The sequence below is a fragment of the Nipponia nippon genome, unplaced genomic scaffold (genome assembly GCF_047370975.1).
Source record: "Nipponia nippon isolate SJK-2023a ecotype South Korea unplaced genomic scaffold, ASM4737097v1 scaffold_33, whole genome shotgun sequence".
NCBI classification, from domain to species: Eukaryota; Metazoa; Chordata; class Aves; order Pelecaniformes; family Threskiornithidae; genus Nipponia; species Nipponia nippon.
The window spans coordinates 2104106-2128883 of record NW_028262351.1 but is presented as its reverse complement, the minus strand read 5'-3'; the positions used below and the strand labels follow the sequence as shown (position 1 = coordinate 2128883).

At 53.5% G+C, this 24778-nt stretch overlaps 5 protein-coding genes across 8 annotated transcripts; all 5 read left to right on the top strand.

Moving 5' to 3' along the window:
- Nucleotides 1-3251: 3251 nt before the first annotated feature.
- On the top strand, nt 3252-6000 carry LOC148054164 (adenosine 5'-monophosphoramidase HINT1-like). Its single transcript, XM_087770811.1, has 3 exons — nt 3252-3610; nt 5165-5269; nt 5661-6000. Exons 2-3 carry the CDS (start codon nt 5216-5218, stop codon nt 5823-5825), a joined length of 219 nt encoding a protein of 72 aa, XP_087626937.1. The 5' UTR covers nt 3252-3610; nt 5165-5215; the 3' UTR covers nt 5826-6000.
- Nucleotides 6001-6743: 743 nt separating this feature from the next.
- On the top strand, nt 6744-14360 carry LOC148054162 (uncharacterized). 3 transcript variants are annotated; one of them, XM_087770672.1, is made up of 2 exons: nt 6744-7931; nt 14342-14360. In XM_087770672.1, the coding sequence occupies exon 1, from the start codon at nt 6954-6956 to the stop codon at nt 7719-7721; it is 768 nt and encodes a 255-aa protein (XP_087626798.1). In that variant the 5' UTR covers nt 6744-6953; the 3' UTR covers nt 7722-7931; nt 14342-14360. The 3 variants fall into 3 exon arrangements, with proteins under 3 accessions (XP_087626798.1, XP_087626797.1, XP_087626796.1); XM_087770671.1 differs by lacking the exon at nt 14342-14360 and adding an exon at nt 8366-9782 and having other exon boundaries at nt 6744-8202; XM_087770670.1 differs by lacking the exon at nt 14342-14360 and adding an exon at nt 9397-9782 and having other exon boundaries at nt 6744-8626.
- LOC148054163 (adenosine 5'-monophosphoramidase HINT1-like) lies at nt 10019-12459 on the top strand. Its single transcript, XM_087770675.1, has 3 exons — nt 10019-10066; nt 11625-11729; nt 12120-12459. The coding sequence occupies exons 2-3, from the start codon at nt 11676-11678 to the stop codon at nt 12282-12284; spliced, it is 219 nt and encodes a 72-aa protein (XP_087626801.1). The 5' UTR covers nt 10019-10066; nt 11625-11675; the 3' UTR covers nt 12285-12459.
- On the top strand, nt 12602-16319 carry LOC148054161 (uncharacterized). Of its 2 annotated transcripts, XM_087770668.1 has the most exons (3): nt 12602-15087; nt 15858-16054; nt 16192-16319. In XM_087770668.1, the coding sequence occupies exon 1, from the start codon at nt 13414-13416 to the stop codon at nt 14179-14181; it is 768 nt and encodes a 255-aa protein (XP_087626794.1). In that variant the 5' UTR covers nt 12602-13413; the 3' UTR covers nt 14182-15087; nt 15858-16054; nt 16192-16319. The 2 variants fall into 2 exon arrangements, with proteins under 2 accessions (XP_087626794.1, XP_087626795.1); XM_087770669.1 differs by lacking the exons at nt 15858-16054; nt 16192-16319 and having other exon boundaries at nt 12602-14663; nt 14827-15347.
- Nucleotides 16320-16482: 163 nt separating this feature from the next.
- Nucleotides 16483-18915, top strand: LOC148054160 (adenosine 5'-monophosphoramidase HINT1-like). Its single transcript, XM_087770673.1, has 3 exons — nt 16483-16527; nt 18082-18186; nt 18576-18915. Exons 2-3 carry the CDS (start codon nt 18133-18135, stop codon nt 18738-18740), a joined length of 219 nt encoding a protein of 72 aa, XP_087626799.1. The 5' UTR covers nt 16483-16527; nt 18082-18132; the 3' UTR covers nt 18741-18915.
- Nucleotides 18916-24778: the final 5863 nt, after the last annotated feature.

The window sequence follows — 24778 nt, the reverse complement described above, 5'->3', positions numbered from 1 at the left end:
TGTCTCTCTGTCACTTTGGGTCAGCTGTCCTGGCTCTGTCCCCTCCCAACCTCTTGCCCACCCCCAGCTTACTGGACTTTGGGGGTGGGGTGGTTGGAGAGACAGCCTCCGTGCTGTGGGAGCGCTGCTGAAACACGGGTGTGTTATCAACGCCCTTCTAGCTACAACTCCAAAGCGCGGCACTCTGAGGGCCGATGTTTCCCTGCTGCCTGTGGATCTGGCAGGTGGATATTTCCTGAAGGAACTTTTTCCTCCTATTTTCTCCCCCTGTCCTGTTGAAGAGGGGCAGCTGGGTGGACCCCTGGCAGCCGGCCAAGAACCATAGAACCGTTTAGGTTGGAAAAGACCTTTAAGATCATCAAGTCCAACCGTTAACCTAACGCTGCCAAGTCCGCCACTCAACCACGTCCCTGAGCACCACGTCTACACGTCTTTTAAATACCTCCAGGGATGGTAACTCAACCGCTTCCCTCTGCGGCCTGTCCCAATGCTCGACAACCCTTTCGGTGAAGAAATTTTTCCTAATGCCCAATCTAAACCTCCCCTGGCGCAACTTGAGGCCGTTTCCTCTCGTCCTATCGCTTGTTACTTGGGAAAAGAGACCGACCCCCGCCTCGCTACGACCTCCTTTCAGGTAGTTGTAGAGGGCGATGAGGTCTCCCTGTACTGTTTAATACCGTTTAACGTCTTCATCAATGACATAGCTAGTGGGATTGAGCGCGCCCTCTGCAAGGTTGCGGATGACGCCAAGCTGAGTGGTGCAGCTGATACTCTAGAGGGAAGGGATGCCATCCAGAGGGGCCTTGACGGGCTGGAGAAGTGGGCCCGTGCGATCCTCGTGAAGTTCCACAAGGCCAAGGGCAAGGTCCTGCGCCTGGGTCGGGGCAGTCCCCGATATCAGTACAGACTGGGTGATGAATGGATTGAGAGCAGTCCTGCAGAGAAGGACTCGGGGGTACCGGTGGACGAAAGATTGGACGCGAGCTGGCAGTGTGCGCTTGCAGGCCGGAAAGCCAATCGAATCCTGGGCCGCGTAAACAGAAGCGTGGCCAGCAGGTCGAGGGAGGTGAGAGCCCACCTGGAGTACTGCGTCCAGCTCTGGGGTCCCCAGTACAAGACAGACGTGGACCTGTTAGAGCGGGTCCAGAGGAGGGCCGCGAAAATGGTCGGAGGGCTGGAACACCTCTCCTATGACGAAAGGCTGAGGAGAAGAGAAGGCTCCGGGGAGACCTTATTGCGGCCTTTCAATACTTGAAGGGGGCTTGTAAGAAAGATGGAGAGAGACTTTTTTACCAGGGCCTGTAGTGACAGGACAAGGGGTAACAGTTTTAAACAACTGAAAGAGGGTAGGTTTCGGTTGGAAAAAAGGAAGAATTTTTTTTACGACGAGGGTGGTGAGACACTGGAAAACAGGTTGCCCAGAGAAGCTGTGGATGCCCCATCATTGGAAGTGTTCAAGGTCAGGTTGGACGGGGCTTTGAGCAACCCGGTCGAGTGAAAGATGTCCCCGCCCGTTGCGGAGGGGTTGGGCTAGATGATCTTTCAAAGGTCCCTTCCTACCCAAACCATTCTCTGCTCCTATGACCGAATGCCGCCTTTGCCTCAGTCTTTACTAGCAAGACCAGCCTTCAGGAATCCCAGGCCCCAGAGACCAGGGGGAAAGTCTGGAGCAAGGAAGACGTACCGTTGGTGGAAGAGGATCTGCTCAGGGAGTACTTAAGCAAACCGGGCGTACGTAAGTCCACCCACGGGCCCTGCTGGGATGCACGCGTGAGCGCTGGGGGAGCGGGCAGAATGTCATTGTGAAGCCGCTCTTGATAATCTTTGATCGATCATGGCGATTGGGAGAGGTGCCTGAGGACTGGAGGAATGCAAATGTCACCCCTCTCTCCAAGAAGGGCAAGAAAGAGGACCCTACAGGCTGGTCAGCCTCACCTCGATCCCTGCGAAGGTGATGGAGCAGCTAATCCTGGAAACCACTTCCAGGCACGTGAAGGACAAGACGGTCATCAGGAGTAGTCACCGTGGATTCACCAAGGGGGAGTCATGCTTGACCGACCTGATAACCTTCTATGATGAAATGACCGGCTTGGTAGACGAGGGGAGAGCAGCGGACAGTGTCTACCTAGCCTTCAGGAAGGCTTTTGACACCGTCTCCCGTAAGATCCTCGTAGAGAAGCTGATGAAGTATGGGCTGGATGAGCAGACAGTGGGGTGGGTTGAAAACTGGCTGAACAGCTGGGCCCAGAGGGTGGTGATCAGCGGCATGAAGTCTAGTTGGAGGCCAGGAACTAGCGGTGGACCCCGGGGGTCAGTGCTGGGCCCGATCCTGTTCAACATCCTAATTAACGATCCGGATGATGGGTAGGCAGACAGACAGGCCCCTCAGCGAGTTTGCTGATGATACAAAACTGGGAGGAGCGGCTGATACACCAGGGGGTTGCGCTGCCGTCCAGAGGGCCCTCGACAGGCTGGAGAAATGGGCAGGCAGGAGCCTCGTGGGGTTCAACAAGGGGAAGCGCAAGGTCCTGCACCTGGGGAGGAACAACCCCATGCACCAGTATATGCTGGAGGCCGACCGGCTGGAAAGCAGCTTTGCAGAAAAGGACGTGGGGGGCTCCCGGTGGACACCAAGTTGAACGTGAGCCGACAACGTGCCCTTGCCGCAAAGGCGGCTAAGGATATCCTTGGCCCGATATAGAGGAAAGCAGGGTTTATATATGTTACAACACAGTTGTGTAGCCCAATCGAATTGCTCACTGTCCCCGGGGGTGCAGGGCACCACAGACCACCCTTGGGCAGCTTTGGGGGCACCGCCTGTTTTTCTAAAAGCCTCCTACCCAGCTTAGCGCAAATCCTAGCTTGATCTGCCCTCCAGCCCTCGAGCCACCAGTGCCGAGCACACGCTTTGTATTTTATTTTCTCCCAGGAGGCGTGCAGCTTAGAAACGTCTGCAATTGAAGTGGGGCTTTCAGGGAACAATTTCGAGCAACTTGTGTTGGTTCTGCGAAACGTTCTGAAAAGTTAAGGCCTGCCCTGCCCTGCCCTGCCCTGCCCTGCCCTGGGCAAAAGCAGTCGTTTGACTGGAGGGAGCAGCACCAAAAAGCCACAAGCACGTTTGGGGCGGACTCGATGCGGTAATAAATAACAATAAATAGTCCTTCTAGGTACAACAGCCTCTTCTGAGACCTCGTTGCCCGCCCACGGGGTCGCAGCACTACACGGCACAGATCCCTCCGCGGACTCGCCCAACGTCTTCTCCCTCCACCCCCAGGCCGGATCCCTCCGCGCCCCGAGGGCACGCAAACTCCCCGAGCCCCGGTAAGCACCAGGTCGGCGAGGGCGGACCCGCCGAGGGGGCGAGGACAAGCGAAAACGACAGACGAGACAGCCAGTCGAGACGCGGGATCGGCCGGCGGCGATCTGGCGGCCCAATGGGCGCCGCGGAGGGCCTGGCCGAGTGGAGGAAGCGCGGGGGCGACAAGGGGCGTTGTCGTGGCTGACGAGATTCTTGGGGCGCGGGCCGCCCGGCCCGGTGGCGCCGCTTCTGTCTTCGGAAAGATCATCGGCAAGGCGCTTCCCCGCCAACGTCATCGACGAGGACGAGCAGGTAGCCGCGGCTTTGCTCTGTGCGCGGTTCCTCTTCCCTTCCGTTCCCTTCCCCCCCTCCCCCCGCGCTCGCAGGCACCCTGAGCCGAGGACCCGTTGCGCGGTGCCCGGGAGCGCGGCAGGGCGGGTGGCGGCGTTGCTGCGGGTGGCTGGAGGGAGGGAGGGAGGGAGGGAGGGACGGGGGACGGACGGGGCCTTTCTGGGTTGTGGCGCTCTCTACTGCACCATCCCTAAAACGTCGCGCTTCTTCGGTGCCCCCCCCCCCTTCCCCGGCTGCCGCGGCGCGTACTGGGTTGCTGGTGCTGTCCGGCTCGCCTCGGTTCCCAGCCCCACCGTGTCGCGTGTGCGCGCGCGCAGAGGAGGGCCTCTGACGGTAACGCACTTGGCGGCAGCCGCAGACGTTTGCCGCGTGATATCCCTTTGGCACCGCAAGTCGTGCAAAGTTTGCTGCTGCTGCTGCCGAGGGATGGGGGTGGTCCTGCCTCGTGTAGGATGATAGTCTTGAAACCTTAGATCAAGCACACGCAGTCAGTCTCCTCGGGGCTTCCCGGTGTGCGTACGCACGCACGTCTGTATGTAAACAGCGAACGTCTGAGCAGTGACCGTAATGAGCGAGTTCTGCATAGGAGAAATGCAGGTCTTGATGTGCCTCGTCATAGCATTATAGAGACTTCACAGCTCTGCTGTGCTAGGCTTTGGTTCTGAGCCCCCAAACTGGGTTATTAAAGCAAAGAGTTACAGCTTTTCTTATTTTTCTTAAAACAAACAACAACAACAAAAGAATCTCTAGGAAGCGGTCATCCTGCTGGCTGCAAAAGCTTCCCAGACCTTGTTTCTGTGGTGAAGTGGGACCGTGATAACAGCATGCTTGCAAGGTTCACGGATGCTGGCGCACCACAACGTGCTAGGAACCGGAGCGAGCTGCTTAGACTGTGGGGGGAAAAATGCAGCCGTTACCTACACGATGTCAACTTTAAGTTAGTGTCCCGTATGATTTTTTTATTACAATGCTGACGATTAACCGTTAGGGATGTCTTCTGCTTTTGAAGGTAGGGTTTATGTGCAATATGGAAGGCAGAGTCGTACCATGCACTTGCAGGCTTCCTGTGATTATGCTTTTGTTCAATACTTGAGCTCCCTGTCCCGTGGAAAATGAATGGCGGCTGATCTTCCCCTTTGCTAAGTTCTTTGCTGATTCAGTTAAGCCATTTGTCTCCTGCCTCTGCGTGGACCGCACCGAATAGAAAAACTGCTTAGGAAATGATCAACCCAAATCAGAACGTACTGGAGGTGGCTAATCTGAAGTACTGGCCCGTCTCCTTGCCCCCATCACCTCGCATGCTGAATCCCGCTTCTGGAGGGGGCTCCGTAAATATGTTGTATGTTGCGTATAGAAAGTATTAACATCGCGTAAGAAAAATCAACGTTTCGGCTTGCGTTTGGGGTATCTGGTGATCTGCTTCTGTACGAGTTCAGTGGGGCATACTGATTTGCTGAAGCTATTACCTTTCTCTGAAGCCAATTGCGTTTTAACTGTTTTATACTCTTCCTCCAGCGCCTTGCGTTCCACGATCTTTCACCCCAAGCTCCGACGCTTGTCCTGGTCATGCCGAAGGAGCCAATTATCAGGTTATCTGAAGCAGAAGATTCTGGCGAACCTGTAAGTACCGTGGAAGCTTTCTGTACGCTAAACTGTACCTGTAATTAGTTCCGAATTTACTGGACTCTTTCCCATCCCCCCCTTTCCCTCCTGATAGGGCACAGTAGGCTATTTGGGGTTTTGTAGTCCGTTACCGTCTAGCCTGAAAAAAATTGCGTGGCTCTTCCCCCCCCCCCCAGTGTGCCTGCTTGGTCTTTGTAGCTTTGCTTGGAAAATGTCAGTTGCAGGCGGACAGACAGTCATTTGAAGCGCAATGGTTGAATTGCTAGGAATTGGCGAACTGGTTTCTCTGGGTGGTTCTCTGCTCTCATGCCTTCCCTCCCTGCCCTCTCCCCTCTTTGCGTGTGGCTTTTGATTTTATTTATTTAGGGTTTTGTACTTCCTTCTCCAGCTTCTTGGGCGTTTAGTGATTGTTGGCAAGAAGCGTGCTGCTCACCTGGGCCCGACCGATGGATTCCGGACGGTTGTGGACGAAGGGCCCGAGGGCGGGCAGCCTGTCTGTCACGTACATCTGCGCATTCTGGGTGGCCGTCAGTTGGGCTGGCCGCCTGGCTAAGATTTTTGCACCGCAGGAGTTGCTGCACGTGTACAAATCGCCACTGAATGGATTTCGTCTGTTGCCCGTCAGTCTAGCCACTGTTGATGTCTAATTTTTTGTGAGGTGCGCCTGTGGAAGGTAATAAAAGCTTTGAGCAGCAGTTGCACAATAAAGATTTAGCATGGGGATATCACCTCTGTCTGGCGCGTCTTACTGAGGGAAATAGTTCTGCAAGTTAAAATGGTGTCTCCCCGGAGTGTAAGTATGTGGAATGTTTCAGTCTGCTAACAGTGTTCTATAGATAGATAGCGATTTGCCCAGTCACTTGAAGCGTGACGCTGGAACCGCTTAGCAGTCTCCTGCGTCTTGTAGGAAGCAGGCTCTTAGCTTTTTGGAAGTGGTACGCAAATGTACATAAAGCCAGCGTAGGCTGCTGCTGAAACTTTAGAAAATACTGTATGTGACGCTACAGGCGTGCCATGCGAGGGTGGTTTCGGCACAGCGCAATGTGTTGGGAGCATCCAACTCCTGTTGGAGCGCTTTCTCAATGGCCGTGCGATAAGGCCGCGTCGATATCCCTTTTCTGGTGAGGAGGGAGGCGGTAGGAGAAAACAATCGGTCTGAGTGGCAGCTGTGGTGCTTCCATAGCACAGTGGAATATGTCTCTCTGTCACTTTGGGTCAGCTGTCCTGGCTCTGTCCCCTCCCAACCTCTTGCCCACCCCCAGCTTACTGGACTTTGGGGGTGGGGTGGTTGGAGAGACAGCCTCCGTGCTGTGGGAGCGCTGCTGAAACACGGGTGTGTTATCAACGCCCTTCTAGCTACAACTCCAAAGCGCGGCACTCTGAGGGCCGATGTTTCCCTGCTGCCTGTGGATCTGGCAGGTGGATATTTCCTGAAGGAACTTTTTCCTCCTATTTTCTCCCCTGTCCTGTTGAAGAGGGGCAGCTGGGTGGACCCCTGGCAGCCGGCCAAGAACCATAGAACCGTTTAGGTTGGAAAAGACCTTTAAGATCATCAAGTCCAACCGTTAACCTAACGCTGCCAAGTCCGCCACTCAACCACGTCCCTGAGCACCACGTCTACACGTCTTTTAAATACCTCCAGGGATGGTAACTCAACCGCTTCCCTCTGCGGCCTGTCCCAATGCTCGACAACCCTTTCGGTGAAGAAATTTTTCCTAATGCCCAATCTAAACCTCCCCTGGCGCAACTTGAGGCCGTTTCCTCTCGTCCTATCGCTTGTTACTTGGGAAAAGAGACCGACCCCCGCCTCGCTACGACCTCCTTTCAGGTAGTTGTAGAGGGCGATGAGGTCTCCCTGTACTGTTTAATACCGTTTAACGTCTTCATCAATGACATAGCTAGTGGGATTGAGCGCGCCCTCTGCAAGGTTGCGGATGACGCCAAGCTGAGTGGTGCAGCTGATACTCTAGAGGGAAGGGATGCCATCCAGAGGGGCCTTGACGGGCTGGAGAAGTGGGCCCGTGCGATCCTCGTCAAGTTCCACAAGGCCAAGGGCAAGGTCCTGCGCCTGGGTCGGGGCAGTCCCCGATATCAGTACAGACTGGGTGATGAATGGATTGAGAGCAGTCCTGCAGAGAAGGACTCGGGGGTACCGGTGGACGAAAGATTGGACGCGAGCTGGCAGTGTGCGCTTGCAGGCCGGAAAGCCAATCGAATCCTGGGCCGCGTAAACAGAAGCGTGGCCAGCAGGTCGAGGGAGGTGAGAGCCCACCTGGAGTACTGCGTCCAGCTCTGGGGTCCCCAGTACAAGACAGACGTGGACCTGTTAGAGCGGGTCCAGAGGAGGGCCGCGAAAATGGTCGGAGGGCTGGAACACCTCTCCTATGACGAAAGGCTGAGGAGAAGAGAAGGCTCCGGGGAGACCTTATTGCGGCCTTTCAATACTTGAAGGGGGCTTGTAAGAAAGATGGAGAGAGACTTTTTTACCAGGGCCTGTAGTGACAGGACAAGGGGTAACAGTTTTAAACAACTGAAAGAGGGTAGGTTTCGGTTGGAAAAAAGGAAGAATTTTTTTTTACGACGAGGGTGGTGAGACACTGGAAAACAGGTTGCCCAGAGAAGCTGTGGATGCCCCATCATTGGAAGTGTTCAAGGTCAGGTTGGACGGGGCTTTGAGCAACCCGGTCGAGTGAAAGATGTCCCCGCCCGTTGCGGAGGGGTTGGGCTAGATGATCTTTCAAAGGTCCCTTCCTACCCAAACCATTCTCTGCTCCTATGACCGAATGCCGCCTTTGCCTCAGTCTTTACTAGCAAGACCAGCCTTCAGGAATCCCAGGCCCCAGAGACCAGGGGGAAAGTCTGGAGCAAGGAAGACGTACCGTTGGTGGAAGAGGATCTGCTCAGGGAGTACTTAAGCAAACCGGGCGTACGTAAGTCCACCCACGGGCCCTGCTGGGATGCACGCGTGAGCGCTGGGGGAGCGGGCAGAATGTCATTGTGAAGCCGCTCTTGATAATCTTTGATCGATCATGGCGATTGGGAGAGGTGCCTGAGGACTGGAGGAATGCAAATGTCACCCCTCTCTCCAAGAAGGGCAAGAAAGAGGACCCTACAGGCTGGTCAGCCTCACCTCGATCCCTGCGAAGGTGATGGAGCAGCTAATCCTGGAAACCACTTCCAGGCACGTGAAGGACAAGACGGTCATCAGGAGTAGTCACCGTGGATTCACCAAGGGGGAGTCATGCTTGACCGACCTGATAACCTTCTATGATGAAATGACCGGCTTGGTAGACGAGGGGAGAGCAGCGGACAGTGTCTACCTAGCCTTCAGGAAGGCTTTTGACACCGTCTCCCGTAAGATCCTCGTAGAGAAGCTGATGAAGTATGGGCTGGATGAGCAGACAGTGGGGTGGGTTGAAAACTGGCTGAACAGCTGGGCCCAGAGGGTGGTGATCAGCGGCATGAAGTCTAGTTGGAGGCCAGGAACTAGCGGTGGACCCCGGGGGTCAGTGCTGGGCCCGATCCTGTTCAACATCCTAATTAACGATCCGGATGATGGGTAGGCAGACAGACAGGCCCCTCAGCGAGTTTGCTGATGATACAAAACTGGGAGGAGCGGCTGATACACCAGGGGGTTGCGCTGCCGTCCAGAGGGCCCTCGACAGGCTGGAGAAATGGGCAGGCAGGAGCCTCGTGGGGTTCAACAAGGGGAAGCGCAAGGTCCTGCACCTGGGGAGGAACAACCCCATGCACCAGTATATGCTGGAGGCCGACCGGCTGGAAAGCAGCTTTGCAGAAAAGGACGTGGGGGGCTCCCGGTGGACACCAAGTTGAACGTGAGCCGACAACGTGCCCTTGCCGCAAAGGCGGCTAAGGATATCCTTGGCCCGATATAGAGGAAAGCAGGGTTTATATATGTTACAACACAGTTGTGTAGCCCAATCGAATTGCTCACTGTCCCCGGGGGTGCAGGGCACCACAGACCACCCTTGGGCAGCTTTGGGGGCACCGCCTGTTTTTCTAAAAGCCTCCTACCCAGCTTAGCGCAAATCCTAGCTTGATCTGCCCTCCAGCCCTCGAGCCACCAGTGCCGAGCACACGCTTTGTATTTTATTTTCTCCCAGGAGGCGTGCAGCTTAGAAACGTCTGCAATTGAAGTGGGGCTTTCAGGGAACAATTTCGAGCAACTTGTGTTGGTTCTGCGAAACGTTCTGAAAAGTTAAGGCCTGCCCTGCCCTGCCCTGCCCTGGCAAAAGCAGTCGTTTGACTGGAGGGAGCAGCACCAAAAAGCCACAAGCACGTTTGGGGCGGACTCGATGCGGTAATAAATAACAATAAATAGTCCTTCTAGGTACAACAGCCTCTTCTGAGACCTCGTTGCCCGCCCACGGGGTCGCAGCACTACACGGCACAGATCCCTCCGCGGACTCGCCCAACGTCTTCTCCCTCCACCCCCAGGCCGGATCCCTCCGCGCCCCGAGGGCACGCAAACTCCCCGAGCCCCGGTAAGCACCAGGTCGGCGAGGGCGGACCCGCCGAGGGGGCGAGGACAAGCGAAAACGACAGACGAGACAGCCAGTCGAGACGCGGGATCGGCCGGCGGCGATCTGGCGGCCCAATGGGCGCCGCGGAGGGCCTGGCCGAGTGGAGGAAGCGCGGGGGCGACAAGGGGCGTTGTCGTGGCTGACGAGATTCTTGGGGCGCGGGCCGCCCGGCCCGGTGGCGCCGCTTCTGTCTTCGGAAAGATCATCGGCGAGGCGCTTCCCCGCCAACGTCATCGACGAGGACGAGCAGGTAGCCGCGGCTTTGCTCTGTGCGCGGTTCCTCTTCCCTTCCGTTCCCTTCCCCCCCTCCCCCCGCGCTCGCAGGCACCCTGAGCCGAGGACCCGTTGCGCGGTGCCCGGGAGCGCGGCAGGGCGGGTGGCGGCGTTGCTGCGGGTGGCTGGAGGGAGGGAGGGAGGGAGGGACGGGGGACGGGGGACGGACGGGGCCTTTCTGGGTTGTGGCGCTCTCTACTGCACCATCCCTAAAACGTCGCGCTTCTTCGGTGCCCCCGCCCCCCTTCCCCGGCTGCCGCGGCGCGTACTGGGTTGCTGGTGCTGTCCGGCTCGCCTCGGTTCCCAGCCCCACCGTGTCGCGTGTGCGCGCGCGCAGAGGAGGGCCTCTGACGGTAACGCACTTGGCGGCAGCCGCAGACGTTTGCCGCGTGATATCCCTTTGGCACCGCAAGTCGTGCAAAGTTTGCTGCTGCTGCTGCCGAGGGATGGGGGTGGTCCTGCCTCGTGTAGGATGATAGTCTTGAAACCTTAGATCAAGCACACGCAGTCAGTCTCCTCGGGGCTTCCCGGTGTGCGTACGCACGCACGTCTGTATGTAAACAGCGAACGTCTGAGCAGTGACCGTAATGAGCGAGTTCTGCATAGGAGAAATGCAGGTCTTGATGTGCCTCGTCATAGCATTATAGAGACTTCACAGCTCTGCTGTGCTAGGCTTTGGTTCTGAGCCCCCAAACTGGGTTATTAAAGCAAAGAGTTACAGCTTTTCTTATTTTTCTTAAAACAAACAACAACAACAAAAGAATCTCTAGGAAGCGGTCATCCTGCTGGCTGCAAAAGCTTCCCAGACCTTGTTTCTGTGGTGAAGTGGGACCGTGATAACAGCATGCTTGCAAGGTTCACGGATGCTGGCGCACCACAACGTGCTAGGAACCGGAGCGAGCTGCTTAGACTGTGGGGGGAAAAATGCAGCCGTTACCTACACGATGTCAACTTTAAGTTAGTGTCCCGTATGATTTTTTTATTACAATGCTGACGATTAACCGTTAGGGATGTCTTCTGCTTTTGAAGGTAGGGTTTATGTGCAATATGGAAGGCAGAGTCGTACCATGCACTTGCAGGCTTCCTGTGATTATGCTTTTGTTCAATACTTGAGCTCCCTGTCCCGTGGAAAATGAATGGCGGCTGATCTTCCCCTTTGCTAAGTTCTTTGCTGATTCAGTTAAGCCATTTGTCTCCTGCCTCTGCGTGGACCGCACCGAATAGAAAAACTGCTTAGGAAATGATCAACCCAAATCAGAACGTACTGGAGGTGGCTAATCTGAAGTACTGGCCCGTCTCCTTGCCCCCATCACCTCGCATGCTGAATCCCGCTTCTGGAGGGGGCTCCGTAAATATGTTGTATGTTGCGTATAGAAAGTATTAACATCGCGTAAGAAAAATCAACGTTTCGGCTTGCGTTTGGGGTATCTGGTGATCTGCTTCTGTACGAGTTCAGTGGGGCATACTGATTTGCTGAAGCTATTACCTTTCTCTGAAGCCAATTGCGTTTTAACTGTTTTATACTCTTCCTCCAGCGCCTTGCGTTCCACGATCTTTCACCCCAAGCTCCGACGCTTGTCCTGGTCATGCCGAAGGAGCCAATTATCAGGTTATCTGAAGCAGAAGATTCTGGCGAACCTGTAAGTACCGTGGAAGCTTTCTGTACGCTAAACTGTACCTGTAATTAGTTCCGAATTTACTGGACTCTTTCCCATCCCCCCCTTTCCCTCCTGATAGGGCACAGTAGGCTATTTGGGGTTTTGTAGTCCGTTACCGTCTAGCCTGAAAAAAATTGCGTGGCTCTTCCCCCCCCCCCAGTGTGCCTGCTTGGTCTTTGTAGCTTTGCTTGGAAAATGTCAGTTGCAGGCGGACAGACAGTCATTTGAAGCGCAATGGTTGAATTGCTAGGAATTGGCGAACTGGTTTCTCTGGGTGGTTCTCTGCTCTCATGCCTTCCCTCCCTGCCCTCTCCCCTCTTTGCGTGTGGCTTTTGATTTTATTTATTTAGGGTTTTGTACTTCCTTCTCCAGCTTCTTGGGCGTTTAGTGATTGTTGGCAAGAAGCGTGCTGCTCACCTGGGCCCGACCGATGGATTCCGGACGGTTGTGGACGAAGGGCCCGAGGGCGGGCAGCCTGTCTGTCACGTACATCTGCGCATTCTGGGTGGCCGTCAGTTGGGCTGGCCGCCTGGCTAAGATTTTTGCACCGCAGGAGTTGCTGCACGTGTACAAATCGCCACTGAATGGATTTCGTCTGTTGCCCGTCAGTCTAGCCACTGTTGATGTCTAATTTTTTGTGAGGTGCGCCTGTGGAAGGTAATAAAAGCTTTGAGCAGCAGTTGCACAATAAAGATTTAGCATGGGGATATCACCTCTGTCTGGCGCGTCTTACTGAGGGAAATAGTTCTGCAAGTTAAAATGGTGTCTCCCCGGAGTGTAAGTATGTGGAATGTTTCAGTCTGCTAACAGTGTTCTATAGATAGATAGCGATTTGCCCAGTCACTTGAAGCGTGACGCTGGAACCGCTTAGCAGTCTCCTGCGTCTTGTAGGAAGCAGGCTCTTAGCTTTTTGGAAGTGGTACGCAAATGTACATAAAGCCAGCGTAGGCTGCTGCTGAAACTTTAGAAAATACTGTATGTGACGCTACAGGCGTGCCATGCGAGGGTGGTTTCGGCACAGCGCAATGTGTTGGGAGCATCCAACTCCTGTTGGAGCGCTTTCTCAATGGCCGTGCGATAAGGCCGCGTCGATATCCCTTTTCTGGTGAGGAGGGAGGCGGTAGGAGAAAACAATCGGTCTGAGTGGCAGCTGTGGTGCTTCCATAGCACAGTGGAATATGTCTCTCTGTCACTTTGGGTCAGCTGTCCTGGCTCTGTCCCCTCCCAACCTCTTGCCCACCCCCAGCTTACTGGACTTTGGGGGTGGGGTGGTTGGAGAGACAGCCTCCGTGCTGTGGGAGCGCTGCTGAAACACGGGTGTGTTATCAACGCCCTTCTAGCTACAACTCCAAAGCGCGGCACTCTGAGGGCCGATGTTTCCCTGCTGCCTGTGGATCTGGCAGGTGGATATTTCCTGAAGGAACTTTTTCCTCCTATTTTCTCCCCCTGTCCTGTTGAAGAGGGGCAGCTGGGTGGACCCCTGGCAGCCGGCCAAGAACCATAGAACCGTTTAGGTTGGAAAAGACCTTTAAGATCATCAAGTCCAACCGTTAACCTAACGCTGCCAAGTCCGCCACTCAACCACGTCCCTGAGCACCACGTCTACACGTCTTTTAAATACCTCCAGGGATGGTAACTCAACCGCTTCCCTCTGCGGCCTGTCCCAATGCTCGACAACCCTTTCGGTGAAGAAATTTTTCCTAATGCCCAATCTAAACCTCCCCTGGCGCAACTTGAGGCCGTTTCCTCTCGTCCTATCGCTTGTTACTTGGGAAAAGAGACCGACCCCCGCCTCGCTACGACCTCCTTTCAGGTAGTTGTAGAGGGCGATGAGGTCTCCCTGTACTGTTTAATACCGTTTAACGTCTTCATCAATGACATAGCTAGTGGGATTGAGCGCGCCCTCTGCAAGGTTGCGGATGACGCCAAGCTGAGTGGTGCAGCTGATACTCTAGAGGGAAGGGATGCCATCCAGAGGGGCCTTGACGGGCTGGAGAAGTGGGCCCGTGCGATCCTCGTCAAGTTCCACAAGGCCAAGGGCAAGGTCCTGCGCCTGGGTCGGGGCAGTCCCCGATATCAGTACAGACTGGGTGATGAATGGATTGAGAGCAGTCCTGCAGAGAAGGACTCGGGGGTACCGGTGGACGAAAGATTGGACGCGAGCTGGCAGCGTGCGCTTGCAGGCCGGAAAGCCAATCGAATCCTGGGCCGCGTAAACAGAAGCGTGGCCAGCAGGTCGAGGGAGGTGAGAGCCCACCTGGAGTACTGCGTCCAGCTCTGGGGTCCCCAGTACAAGACAGACGTGGACCTGTTAGAGCGGGTCCAGAGGAGGGCCGCGAAAATGGTCGGAGGGCTGGAACACCTCTCCTATGACGAAAGGCTGAGGAGAAGAGAAGGCTCCGGGGAGACCTTATTGCGGCCTTTCAATACTTGAAGGGGGCTTGTAAGAAAGATGGAGAGAGACTTTTTTACCAGGGCCTGTAGTGACAGGACAAGGGGTAACAGTTTTAAACAACTGAAAGAGGGTAGGTTTCGGTTGGAAAAAAGGAAGAATTTTTTTTTTACGACGAGGGTGGTGAGACACTGGAAAACAGGTTGCCCAGAGAAGCTGTGGATGCCCCATCATTGGAAGTGTTCAAGGTCAGGTTGGACGGGGCTTTGAGCAACCCGGTCGAGTGAAAGATGTCCCCGCCCGTTGCGGAGGGGTTGGGCTAGATGATCTTTCAAAGGTCCCTTCCTACCCAAACCATTCTCTGCTCCTATGACCGAATGCCGCCTTTGCCTCAGTCTTTACTAGCAAGACCAGCCTTCAGGAATCCCAGGCCCCAGAGACCAGGGGGAAAGTCTGGAGCAAGGAAGACGTACCGTTGGTGGAAGAGGATCTGCTCAGGGAGTACTTAAGCAAACCGGGCGTACGTAAGTCCACCCACGGGCCCTGCTGGGATGCACGCGTGAGCGCTGGGGGAGCGGGCAGAATGTCATTGTGAAGCCGCTCTTGATAATCTTTGATCGATCATGGCGATTGGGAGAGGTGCCTGAGGACTGGAGGAATGCAAATGTCACCCCTCTCTCCAAGAAGGGCAAGAAAGAGGACCCTACAGGCTGGTCAGCCTCACCTCGATCCCTGCGAAGGTGATGGAGCAGCTAATCCTGGAAACCACTTCCAGGCACGTGAAGGACAAGACGGTCATCAGGAGTAGTCACCGTGGATTCACCAAGGGGGAGTCATGCTTGACCGACCTGATAACCTTCTATGATGAAATGACCGGCTTGGTAGACGAGGGGAGAGCAGCGGACAGTGTCTACCTAGCCTTCAGGAAGGCTTTTGACACCGTCTCCCGTAAGATCCTCGTAGAGAAGCTGATGAAGTATGGGCTGGATGAGCAGACAGTGGGGTGGGTTGAAAACTGGCTGAACAGCTGGGCCCAGAGGGTGGTGATCAGCGGCATGAAGTCTAGTTGGAGGCCAGGAACTAGCGGTGGACCCCGGGGGTCAGTGCTGGGCCCGATCCTGTTCAACATCCTAATTAACGATCCGGATGATGGGTAGGCAGACAGACAGGCCCCTCAGCGAGTTTGCTGATGATACAAAACTGGGAGGAGCGGCTGATACACCAGAGGGTTGCGCTGCCGTCCAGAGGGCCCTCGACAGGCTGGAGAAATGGGCAGGCAGGAGCCTCGTGGGGTTCAACAAGGGGAAGCGCAAGGTCCTGCACCTGGGGAGGAACAACCCCATGCACCAGTATATGCTGGAGGCCGACCGGCTGGAAAGCAGCTTTGCAGAAAAGGACGTGGGGGGCTCCCGGTGGACACCAAGTTGAACGTGAGCCGACAACGTGCCCTTGCCGCAAAGGCGGCTAAGGATATCCTTGGCCCGATATAGAGGAAAGCAGGGTTTATATATGTTACAACACAGTTGTGTAGCCCAATCGAATTGCTCACTGTCCCCGGGGGTGCAGGGCACCACAGACCACCCTTGGGCAGCTTTGGGGGCACCGCCTGTTTTTCTAAAAGCCTCCTACCCAGCTTAGCGCAAATCCTAGCTTGATCTGCCCTCCAGCCCTCGAGCCACCAGTGCCGAGCACACGCTTTGTATTTTATTTTCTCCCAGGAGGCGTGCAGCTTAGAAACGTCTGCAATTGAAGTGGGGCTTTCAGGGAACAATTTCGAGCAACTTGTGTTGGTTCTGCGAAACGTTCTGAAAAGTTAAGGCCTGCCCTGCCCTGCCCTGCCCTGGCAAAAGCAGTCGTTTGACTGGAGGGAGCAGCACCAAAAAGCCACAAGCACGTTTGGGGCGGACTCGATGCGGTAATAAATAACAATAAATAGTCCTTCTAGGTACAACAGCCTCTTCTGAGACCTCGTTGCCCGCCCACGGGGTCGCAGCACTACACGGCACAGATCCCTCCGCGGACTCGCCCAACGTCTTCTCCCTCCACCCCCAGGCCGGATCCCTCCGCGCCCCGAGGGCACGCAAACTCCCCGAGCCCCGGTAAGCACCAGGTCGGCGAGGGCGGACCCGCCGAGGGGGCGAGGACAAGCGAAAACGACAGACGAGACAGCCAGTCGAGACGCGGGATCGGCCGGCGGCGATCTGGCGGCCCAATGGGCGCCGCGGAGGGCCTGGCCGAGTGGAGGAAGCGCGGGGGCGACAAGGGGCGTTGTCGTGGCTGACGAGATTCTTGGGGCGCGGGCCGCCCGGCCCGGTGGCGCCGCTTCTGTCTTCGGAAAGATCATCGGCGAGGCGCTTCCCCGCCAACGTCATCGACGAGGACGAGCAGGTAGCCGCGGCTTTGCTCTGTGCGCGGTTCCTCTTCCCTTCCGTTCCCTTCCCCCCCTCCCCCCGCGCTCGCAGGCACCCTGAGCCGAGGACCCGTTGCGCGGTGCCCGGGAGCGCGGCAGGGCGGGTGGCGGCGTTGCTGCGGGTGGCTGGAGGGAGGGAGGGAGGGAGGGACGGGGGACGGACGGGGCCTTTCTGGGTTGTGGCGCTCTCTACTGCACCATCCCTAAAACGTCGCGCTTCTTCGGTGCCCCCCCCGCCCCCCTTCCCCGGCTGCCGCGGCGCGTACTGGGTTGCTGGTGCTGTCCGGCTCGCCTCGGTTCCCAGCCCCACCGTGTCGCGTGTGCGCGCGCGCAGAGGAGGGCCTCTGACGGTAACGCACTTGGCGGCAGCCGCAGACGTTTGCCGCGTGATATCCCTTTGGCACCGCAAGTCGTGCAAAGTTTGCTGCTGCTGCTGCCGAGGGATGGGGGTGGTCCTGCCTCGTGTAGGATGATAGTCTTGAAACCTTAGATCAAGCACACGCAGTCAGTCTCCTCGGGGCTTCCCGGTGTGCGTACGCACGCACGTCTGTATGTAAACAGCGAACGTCTGAGCAGTGACCGTAATGAGCGAGTTCTGCATAGGAGAAATGCAGGTCTTGATGTGCCTCGTCATAGCATTATAGAGACTTCACAGCTCTGCTGTGCTAGGCTTTGGTTCTGAGCCCCCAAACTGGGTTATTAAAGCAAAGAGTTACAGCTTTTCTTATTTTTCTTAAAACAAACAACAACAACAAAAGAATCTCTAGGAAGCGGTCATCCTGCTGGCTGCAAAAGCTTCCCAGACCTTGTTTCTGTGGTGAAGTGGGACCGTGATAACAGCATGCTTGCAAGGTTCACGGATGCTGGCGCACCACAACGTGCTAGGAACCGGAGCGAGCTGCTTAGACTGTGGGGGGAAAAATGCAGCCGTTACCTACACGATGTCAACTTTAAGTTAGTATCCCGTATGATTTTTTTATTACAATGCTGACGATTAACCGTTAGGGATGTCTTCTGCTTTTGAAGGTAGGGTTTATGTGCAATATGGAAGGCAGAGTCGTACCATGCACTTGCAGGCTTCCTGTGATTATGCTTTTGTTCAATACTTGAGCTCCCTGTCCCGTGGAAAATGAATGGCGGCTGATCTTCCCCTTTGCTAAGTTCTTTGCTGATTCAGTTAAGCCATTTGTCTCCTGCCTCTGCGTGGACCGCACCGAATAGAAAAACTGCTTAGGAAATGATCAACCCGAATCAGAACGTACTGGAGGTGGCTAATCTGAAGTACTGGCCCGTCTCCTTGCCCCCATCACCTCGCATGCTGAATCCCGCTTCTGGAGGGGGCTCCGTAAATACGTTGTATGTTGCGTATAGAAAGTATTAACATCGCGTAAGAAAAATCAACGTTTCGGCTTGCGTTTGGGGTATCTGGTGATCTGCTTCTGTACGAGTTCAGTGGGGCATACTGATTTGCTGAAGCTATTACCTTTCTCTGAAGCCAATTGCGTTTTAACTGTTTTATACTCTTCCTCCAGCGCCTTGCGTTCCACGATCTTTCACCCCAAGCTCCGACGCTTGTCCTGGTCATGCCGAAGGAGCCAATTATCAGGTTATCTGAAGCAGAAGATTCTGGCGAACCTGTAAGTACCGTGGAAGCTTTCTGTACGCTAAACTGTACCTGTAATTAGTTCCGAATTTACTGGACTCTTTCCCATCCCCCCCTTTCCCTCCTGATAGGGCACAGTAGGCTATTTGGGGTTTTGTAGTCCGTTACCGTCTAGCCTGAAAAAAATTGCGTGGCTCTTCCCCCCCCCCAGTGTGCCTGCTTGGTCTTTGTAGCTTTGCTTGGAAAATGTCAGTTGCAGGCGGACAGACAGTCATTTGAAGCGCAATGGTTGAATTGCTAGGAATTGGCGAACTGGTTTCTCTGGGTGGTTCTCTGCTCTCATGCCTTCCCTCCCTGCCCTCTCCCCTCTTTGCGTGTGGCTTTTGATTTTATTTATTTAGGGTTTTGTACTTCCTTCTCCAGCTTCTTGGGCGTTTAGTGATTGTTGGCAAGAAGCGTGCTGCTCACCTGGGCCCGACCGATGGATTCCGGACGGTTGTGGACGAAGGGCCCGAGGGCGGGCAGCCTGTCTGTCACGTACATCTGCGCATTCTGGGTGGCCGTCAGTTGGGCTGGCCGCCTGGCTAAGATTTTTGCACCGCAGGAGTTGCTGCACGTGTACAAATCGCCACTGAATGGATTTCGTCTGTTGCCCGTCAGTCTAGCCACTGTTGATGTCTAATTTTTTGTGAGGTGCGCCTGTGGAAGGTAATAAAAGCTTTGAGCAGCAGTTGCACAATAAAGATTTAGCATGGGGATATCACCTCTGTCTGGCGCGTCTTACTGAGGGAAATAGTTCTGCAAGTTAAAATGGTGTCTCCCCGGAGTGTAAGTATGTGGAATGTTTCAGTCTGCTAACAGTGTTCTATAGATAGATAGCGATTTGCCCAGTCACTTGAAGCGTGACGCTGGAACCGCTTAGCAGTCTCCTGCGTCTTGTAGGAAGCAGGCTCTTAGCTTTTTGGAAGTGGTACGCAAATGTACATAAAGCCAGCGTAGGCTGCTGCTGAAACTTTAGAAAATACTGTATGTGACGCTACAGGCGTGCCATGCGAGGGTGGTTTCGGCACAGCGCAATGTGTTGGGAGCATCCAACTCCTGTTGGAGCGCTTTCTCAATGGCCGTGCGATAAGGCCGCGTCGATATCCCTTTTCTGGTGAGGAGGGAGGCGGTAGGAGAAAACAATCGGTCTGAGTGGCAGCTGTGGTGCTTCCATAGCACAGTGGAATATGTCTCTCTGTCACTTTGGGTCAGCTGTCCTGGCTCTGTCCCCTCCCAACCTCTTGCCCACCCCCAGCTTACTGGACTTTGGGGGTGGGGTGGTTGGAGAGACAGCCTCCGTGCTGTGGGAGCGCTGCTGAAACACGGGTGTGTTATCAACGCCCTTCTAGCTACAACTCCAAAGCGCGGCACTCTGAGGGCCGATGTTTCCCTGCTGCTTGTGGATCTGGCAGGTGGATATTTCCTGAAGGAACTTTTTCCTCCTATTTTCTCCCCCTGTCCTGTTGAAGAGGGGCAGCTGGGTGGACCCCTGGCAGCCGGCCAAGAACCATAGAACCGTTTAGGTTGGAAAAGACCTTTAAGATCATCAAGTCCAACCGTTAACCTAACCCTGCCAAGTCCACCGCTCAACCACGTCCCTGAGCACCACGTCTACACGTCTTTTAAATACCTCCCGGGTTCTGGGAAATGTTCCGAAAAGTTTAGGCCTGCCTTGCTGTGGTGGTGCATTCCTCCACCTGTCTTTTTCTACTTGCAGAATCTGCTGAAGGAGAAGGTGAATCAAGTCAGTTTGCAGAGGTGAAAGCCATCCAGCTGGCTTTACATATTGTTGAACGAGAGAAGTGGCCAATGCTCTATCTCTGTACTGGCTGATGGGTGGTGGCAAATGCCCTGGTTGGTTACAGCAATGGAAGCAGAGCAACTCGCAGCGCAGAGGCAAACCCATCTGGGCTGCCGCATTGTGGCAAAACATTGCTGCCTGGTTAGAGAACCTGGTTGTAAAAGTACATCATGTAGATGCTCAGATACCCAAGAGTCAGGCCACTGAAGAACATCAAAACAACCAGCAGGTGGATCAGGCTGCTTAAGATTGAATTGGCTCAGTTGGATCTGGACTGGCAACATAAGGGTGAATTATTTCTAGCTCAGTGGGCCCATGACACCTCAGGCCATCAAGGAAGAGATGCAACATATAGATGGGCTCATAATCGAAGGGTGAACTTAACCATGGGCACTATTGCACAGGTTATCCATGAATGTGAAACATGCACTGCAATCAAGCGAGCCAAGTGGTTCAAGCCTCTCTGGTATGGATGATGATGGCCGAAATATCAATACAGGGAGGCCTGGCAGATTGATTATATCGCACTCCCACAAACCCACCAGGGCAAGTGCCATGTGCTTACAATGGTGGAAGCAACCACTGGATGGCTGGAGACGTATTCTCTGCCCCATGCCACCGCCCGGAACACTATCCTGGGCCTTGAAAAGCAAGCCCTATGGTGACACGGCACCCCAGAAAGAATTGAGTCAGATAATGGGACTCATTTCCGAAACAACCTCTTAGACACCTGGGCCAAAGAGCATGGTGTTGAGTGGGTATATCACATCCTTTGTCACGCACCAGCCTCCAGGAAAATTGAACGATACAATGGACTGTTAAAGACTACACTGAGAGCAATGGGTGCTGGGACGTTCAGACATTGGGATACACATTTAGCAAAGGCCACCTGGTTAGTCAACACTAGGGCATCTGCCAGTTGAGCTGGCCCTGCCCAGTCAAGACTTTTACGTACTGTAGAGGGGGATAAAGTCCCTGTAGTGCACATAAAAAAAATATGCTGGGGAAGACAGTCTGGGTTACTCCCACCTCAGCCAGAGGCAAACCCATTTGTGGGTTTGCTTTTGCTCTAGGACCTGGGTGCACTTGGTGGGTGATGCAGGAGGATGGGGAAGTCCGATGTGTACCTCAAGGGGATTTGATTTTGGGTGAAAACAGCCAATGAACCGAATTATATAATGTTTGTTGCTATATAATACTCTATGTCATCACTTCTGTGATTACTATATGCCATATCAACAGTATGCAGTAAGAATCACCCAAATTAATGAAGAATGAGCTCTGAGGAAACCGAACAAAGTGCAGTGGTGATGGAACCAGAACTGGCTTCAGCATGCAACAATCCAACACCACACACCACCTCTCCTGCCCTGAAAGACTGTTATGACAGATGAAGCCGAAAGTCATAAACTAAATGAACTCAACAAACATTCTAGAGGGATAGCCTATAGACTAAGGGAATGATACCCGTGTATTGTATCAAAGGAAGGGAAGGGGGTGGTGGTTAATGAGGATGTGTTGGATAATGTGGGACCTGGGCATGAGATAAATGTTATGGAATAAGGGGTGGATACTGTCCTGGTTTCAGCTGGGATAGAGTTAATTTTCTTCTTGGTAGCCGGTATGGGGCTGTGTTTTGGGTTTAGGATGAGAACAATGTTGATAACACTGATGTTTTGGTTCTTGCCAAGTAGTTGCTAAGTAGTGCTCACACCAGTCAAGGACTTTTCAGCTTCCCATGCTCTGCCAGGTGCACAAGAAGCTGGGAAGGGGCACAGCCAGGACAGCTGGCCCAGACTGGCCAAGGGGCTATTCATTACCACATGACGTCCTGCTCAGTATATAAGCTGGGGGAGTTGGCCAGGGGGCAGTGATCGCTGCTCGGGGACTGGCTGGGCATCGGTTGGCGGGTGGTGAGCCATTGTACAGTGTATCACTTGCTTTGTATTACTATTGTATTATTATTATTATTTGTTTTTATTATTGTTGTTATTACTATTACTACTATTCTATTTCATTTTACTTCAGTTATTAAACTGTTCTTATCTCAACCCACGAGTTTTCCCCTTTTACCCTTCCGATTCTTTCTCCCATTCCATTGGTGGGGGGGGAGTAAGCAAGCGGCTGTGTGGTGCTTAGTTGCTAGCTGGGGTTAAACCACGACAACCCTCCGTCATGACACAGGGAAGATACACTGTCTTGGAAAGAGTGAAGAAAGATGGAGAGCATCACTGGAGGGATACCTTATTTGGATGTTCCCCACAGCGACCGGGACACTGAAAAAGATGCTACACCCTACTGTGGTTTTGTTAACTCTTTTTATACTATGTTAGTGAACATTTTCCTATACGCTAGGGTGTGGGGAATAGTTAGACAAATAGCATTATTACAAAAACCTCCTCGTACATATAAAATTGCTTAGCTACACTTAACTAAATCCTAGTAATCAAGGAAACCAACCAAAAATTCCCTCAAAATTATAATTGAATATAACATTACTCTGTTTCTAGGCACAAAGGCAAGAGGCAACCACACCGCCACTCTGTGAGAGAGATGGATTGAATTTAGTCACGGGGTGAATTGTGGTGGTGCATTCCCCCCCCGCCTTTTCTTCTTGTGCACCTGACAGAGCATGGGAAGTGAAGCTGCTTTACAATCTCAGTAACTCCCGTCAAAACTTGGCCTTTGCGTAACAAGTTTGGCGGTTAAGCGTCCCTTGACTGTATCAAAACTCTTACATGGCTGAGGTGGGAGCAGCACTGTCTGTCCCAGGGAGGCAGCCCTGACAACCTTGGAACATATTTTTCGTCTGTACTAGTCGCCACCTGGCAGCCTTGGGGCCTATCTTATCTAGGCTGTAACTCAGGAGGATCTTGTCCCAGCATCACTGGAATTTTTGAGAACTTCAGTAATCTTCAACACGGGCTGTGAAAGGAGAAGGGAAATTTACTGATGCCTAAAGGCAATCATCTCATGACCCTGTAAACAGCGGTACCAAGTTGAGACCCTTTGAGCTCTCCTGGACTGCAGTGGGCTGCACCAGAATCTCCCTCTGAGTGGGACGCCTCTCAGAGCAGCGAACTCAAGCTGAACTCTGGCGCTCCTTGCTCCTCGAGATTCGACCCTCGCCCATTGAGACAGTCATTTAAAGTGAGTATTTCGCTAAACCTGGGGGAATTTTTATTGGTACCTTTAACTGCGCATATAATGAGTACTTAGGCTTACTGTGTGTGTGTGATATAAATATTGTAGTAAACCTCATTTAATCACTTTGTAGATGCTAGATTAATTAATGGTTAGCTATTATTAGATTTTTGTGATTCTCTCCTTGCTGCAAACAAACCTTAAACTACTGCTAAACATATAATCCTTAGACGTAAACCGTTGACCAAGTCTGAGACTAGGATTGGATCCAGCCACGCCTAGGCTCCTCTCTCAGAAGGAGTTTAGAAAGCAAGGGGGTCTGTTGTGAACCTCGTGACTCAACGGGAGCACCCCCTTTTCCTCTGTGTATTTTCTTCAGGCTTGATTTCCTCTTTCTTTCTCTTTTTATATATATGTATTCCATTCATTTAGTAAGTAATAGAGTGAACCTTGCCATTGAACCCTGTAAAATCACACCTTTATAGATTTCTATTAAAAAACACTAATTGCAAACATCTTTGATGGTGATATTTTAAGTGGCTTAACCACTCATCCGTGACACCTGCCCTGGCAAAAGCAGTCATTTGATTGGAGGGAGCAGCACCAAAAAGCCACAAGCATGTTTGGGGTGGACTCGATGCGGTAATAAATAACAATAAATAGTCCTTCTAGCTACAACAGCCTCTTCCAAGACCTTGTTGCCCACCCACAGGGTCATAGAATCATAGAATTATTAAGGTTGGAAAAGACTCTTAAGATCATCGAGTCCAACTGTTAACCTAGAACCGCCAAGTCCACCACTAAACCATGTCCCTGAGCACAACGTCTACCCGTCTTTTAAATATCTCCAGGGATGGGTATCAACCACTTCCCTGGGCAGCATGTTCCAGTGCCTGACTACCCTTTCGGTGAAGAAGTTTTTCCGAATATCCAACCTAAACTTCCCCTGGAGCAGCTTGAGGTTGTTTCCTCTCGTTCTATTCTTTGTTACTTGGGAGAAGAGACCGACCCCCACCTCGCTACAACCTCCTTTCAGGTAGTTGTAGAGAGCAATAAGGTAGTGAGGGGTCCAAAACTTAACACAGTACTCAAGGTGCAGCCTCACCAGTGCCGAGTACAGGGGGATGATCACCTCCCTGGTCCTGCTGGCCACAGTATTCCTGATCCAAGCCAGGATGCCATTGGCCCTCTTGGCCACCTGAGCACACTGCTGGCTCATGTTCAGCCAGCTCAACCACGTCCCTGAGCACCACGTCTACATGTCTTTTAAATACCTCCAGGGATGGTAACTCAACCGCTTCCCTCTGCGGCCTGTCCCAATGCTCGACAACCCTTTCGGTGAAGAAATTTTTCCTAATGCCCAATCTAAACCTCCCCTGGCGCAACTTGAGGCCGTTTCCTCTCGTCCTATCGCTTGTTACTTGGGAAAAGAGACCGACCCCCGCCTCGCTACGACCTCCTTTCAGGTAGTTGTAGAGGGCGATGAGGTCTCCCTGTACTGTTTAATACCGTTTAACGTCTTCATCAATGACATAGCTAGTGGGATTGAGCATGCCCTCTGCAAGGTTGCGGATGACGCCAAGCTGAGTGGTGCAGCTGATACTCTAGAGGGAAGGGATGCCATCCAGAGGGGCCTTGA

Excerpts from the sequence above, each read along its gene's own strand:
- LOC148054164 (XM_087770811.1), top strand. The coding sequence starts at position 5,216 with ATGCCGAAGGAGCCAATTATCAGGTTATCTGAAGCAGAAGATTCTGGC. Across the intron at positions 5,270-5,660 it reads CAGAAGATTCTGGCGAACCT|CTTCTTGGGCGTTTAGTGAT; the intron begins GTAAGTACCGTG and ends TTCCTTCTCCAG.
- LOC148054162 (XM_087770672.1), top strand. The coding sequence starts at position 6,954 with ATGCTCGACAACCCTTTCGGTGAAGAAATTTTTCCTAATGCCCAATCT.
- LOC148054163 (XM_087770675.1), top strand. The coding sequence starts at position 11,676 with ATGCCGAAGGAGCCAATTATCAGGTTATCTGAAGCAGAAGATTCTGGC. Across the intron at positions 11,730-12,119 it reads CAGAAGATTCTGGCGAACCT|CTTCTTGGGCGTTTAGTGAT; the intron begins GTAAGTACCGTG and ends TTCCTTCTCCAG.
- LOC148054161 (XM_087770668.1), top strand. The coding sequence starts at position 13,414 with ATGCTCGACAACCCTTTCGGTGAAGAAATTTTTCCTAATGCCCAATCT.
- LOC148054160 (XM_087770673.1), top strand. The coding sequence starts at position 18,133 with ATGCCGAAGGAGCCAATTATCAGGTTATCTGAAGCAGAAGATTCTGGC. Across the intron at positions 18,187-18,575 it reads CAGAAGATTCTGGCGAACCT|CTTCTTGGGCGTTTAGTGAT; the intron begins GTAAGTACCGTG and ends TTCCTTCTCCAG.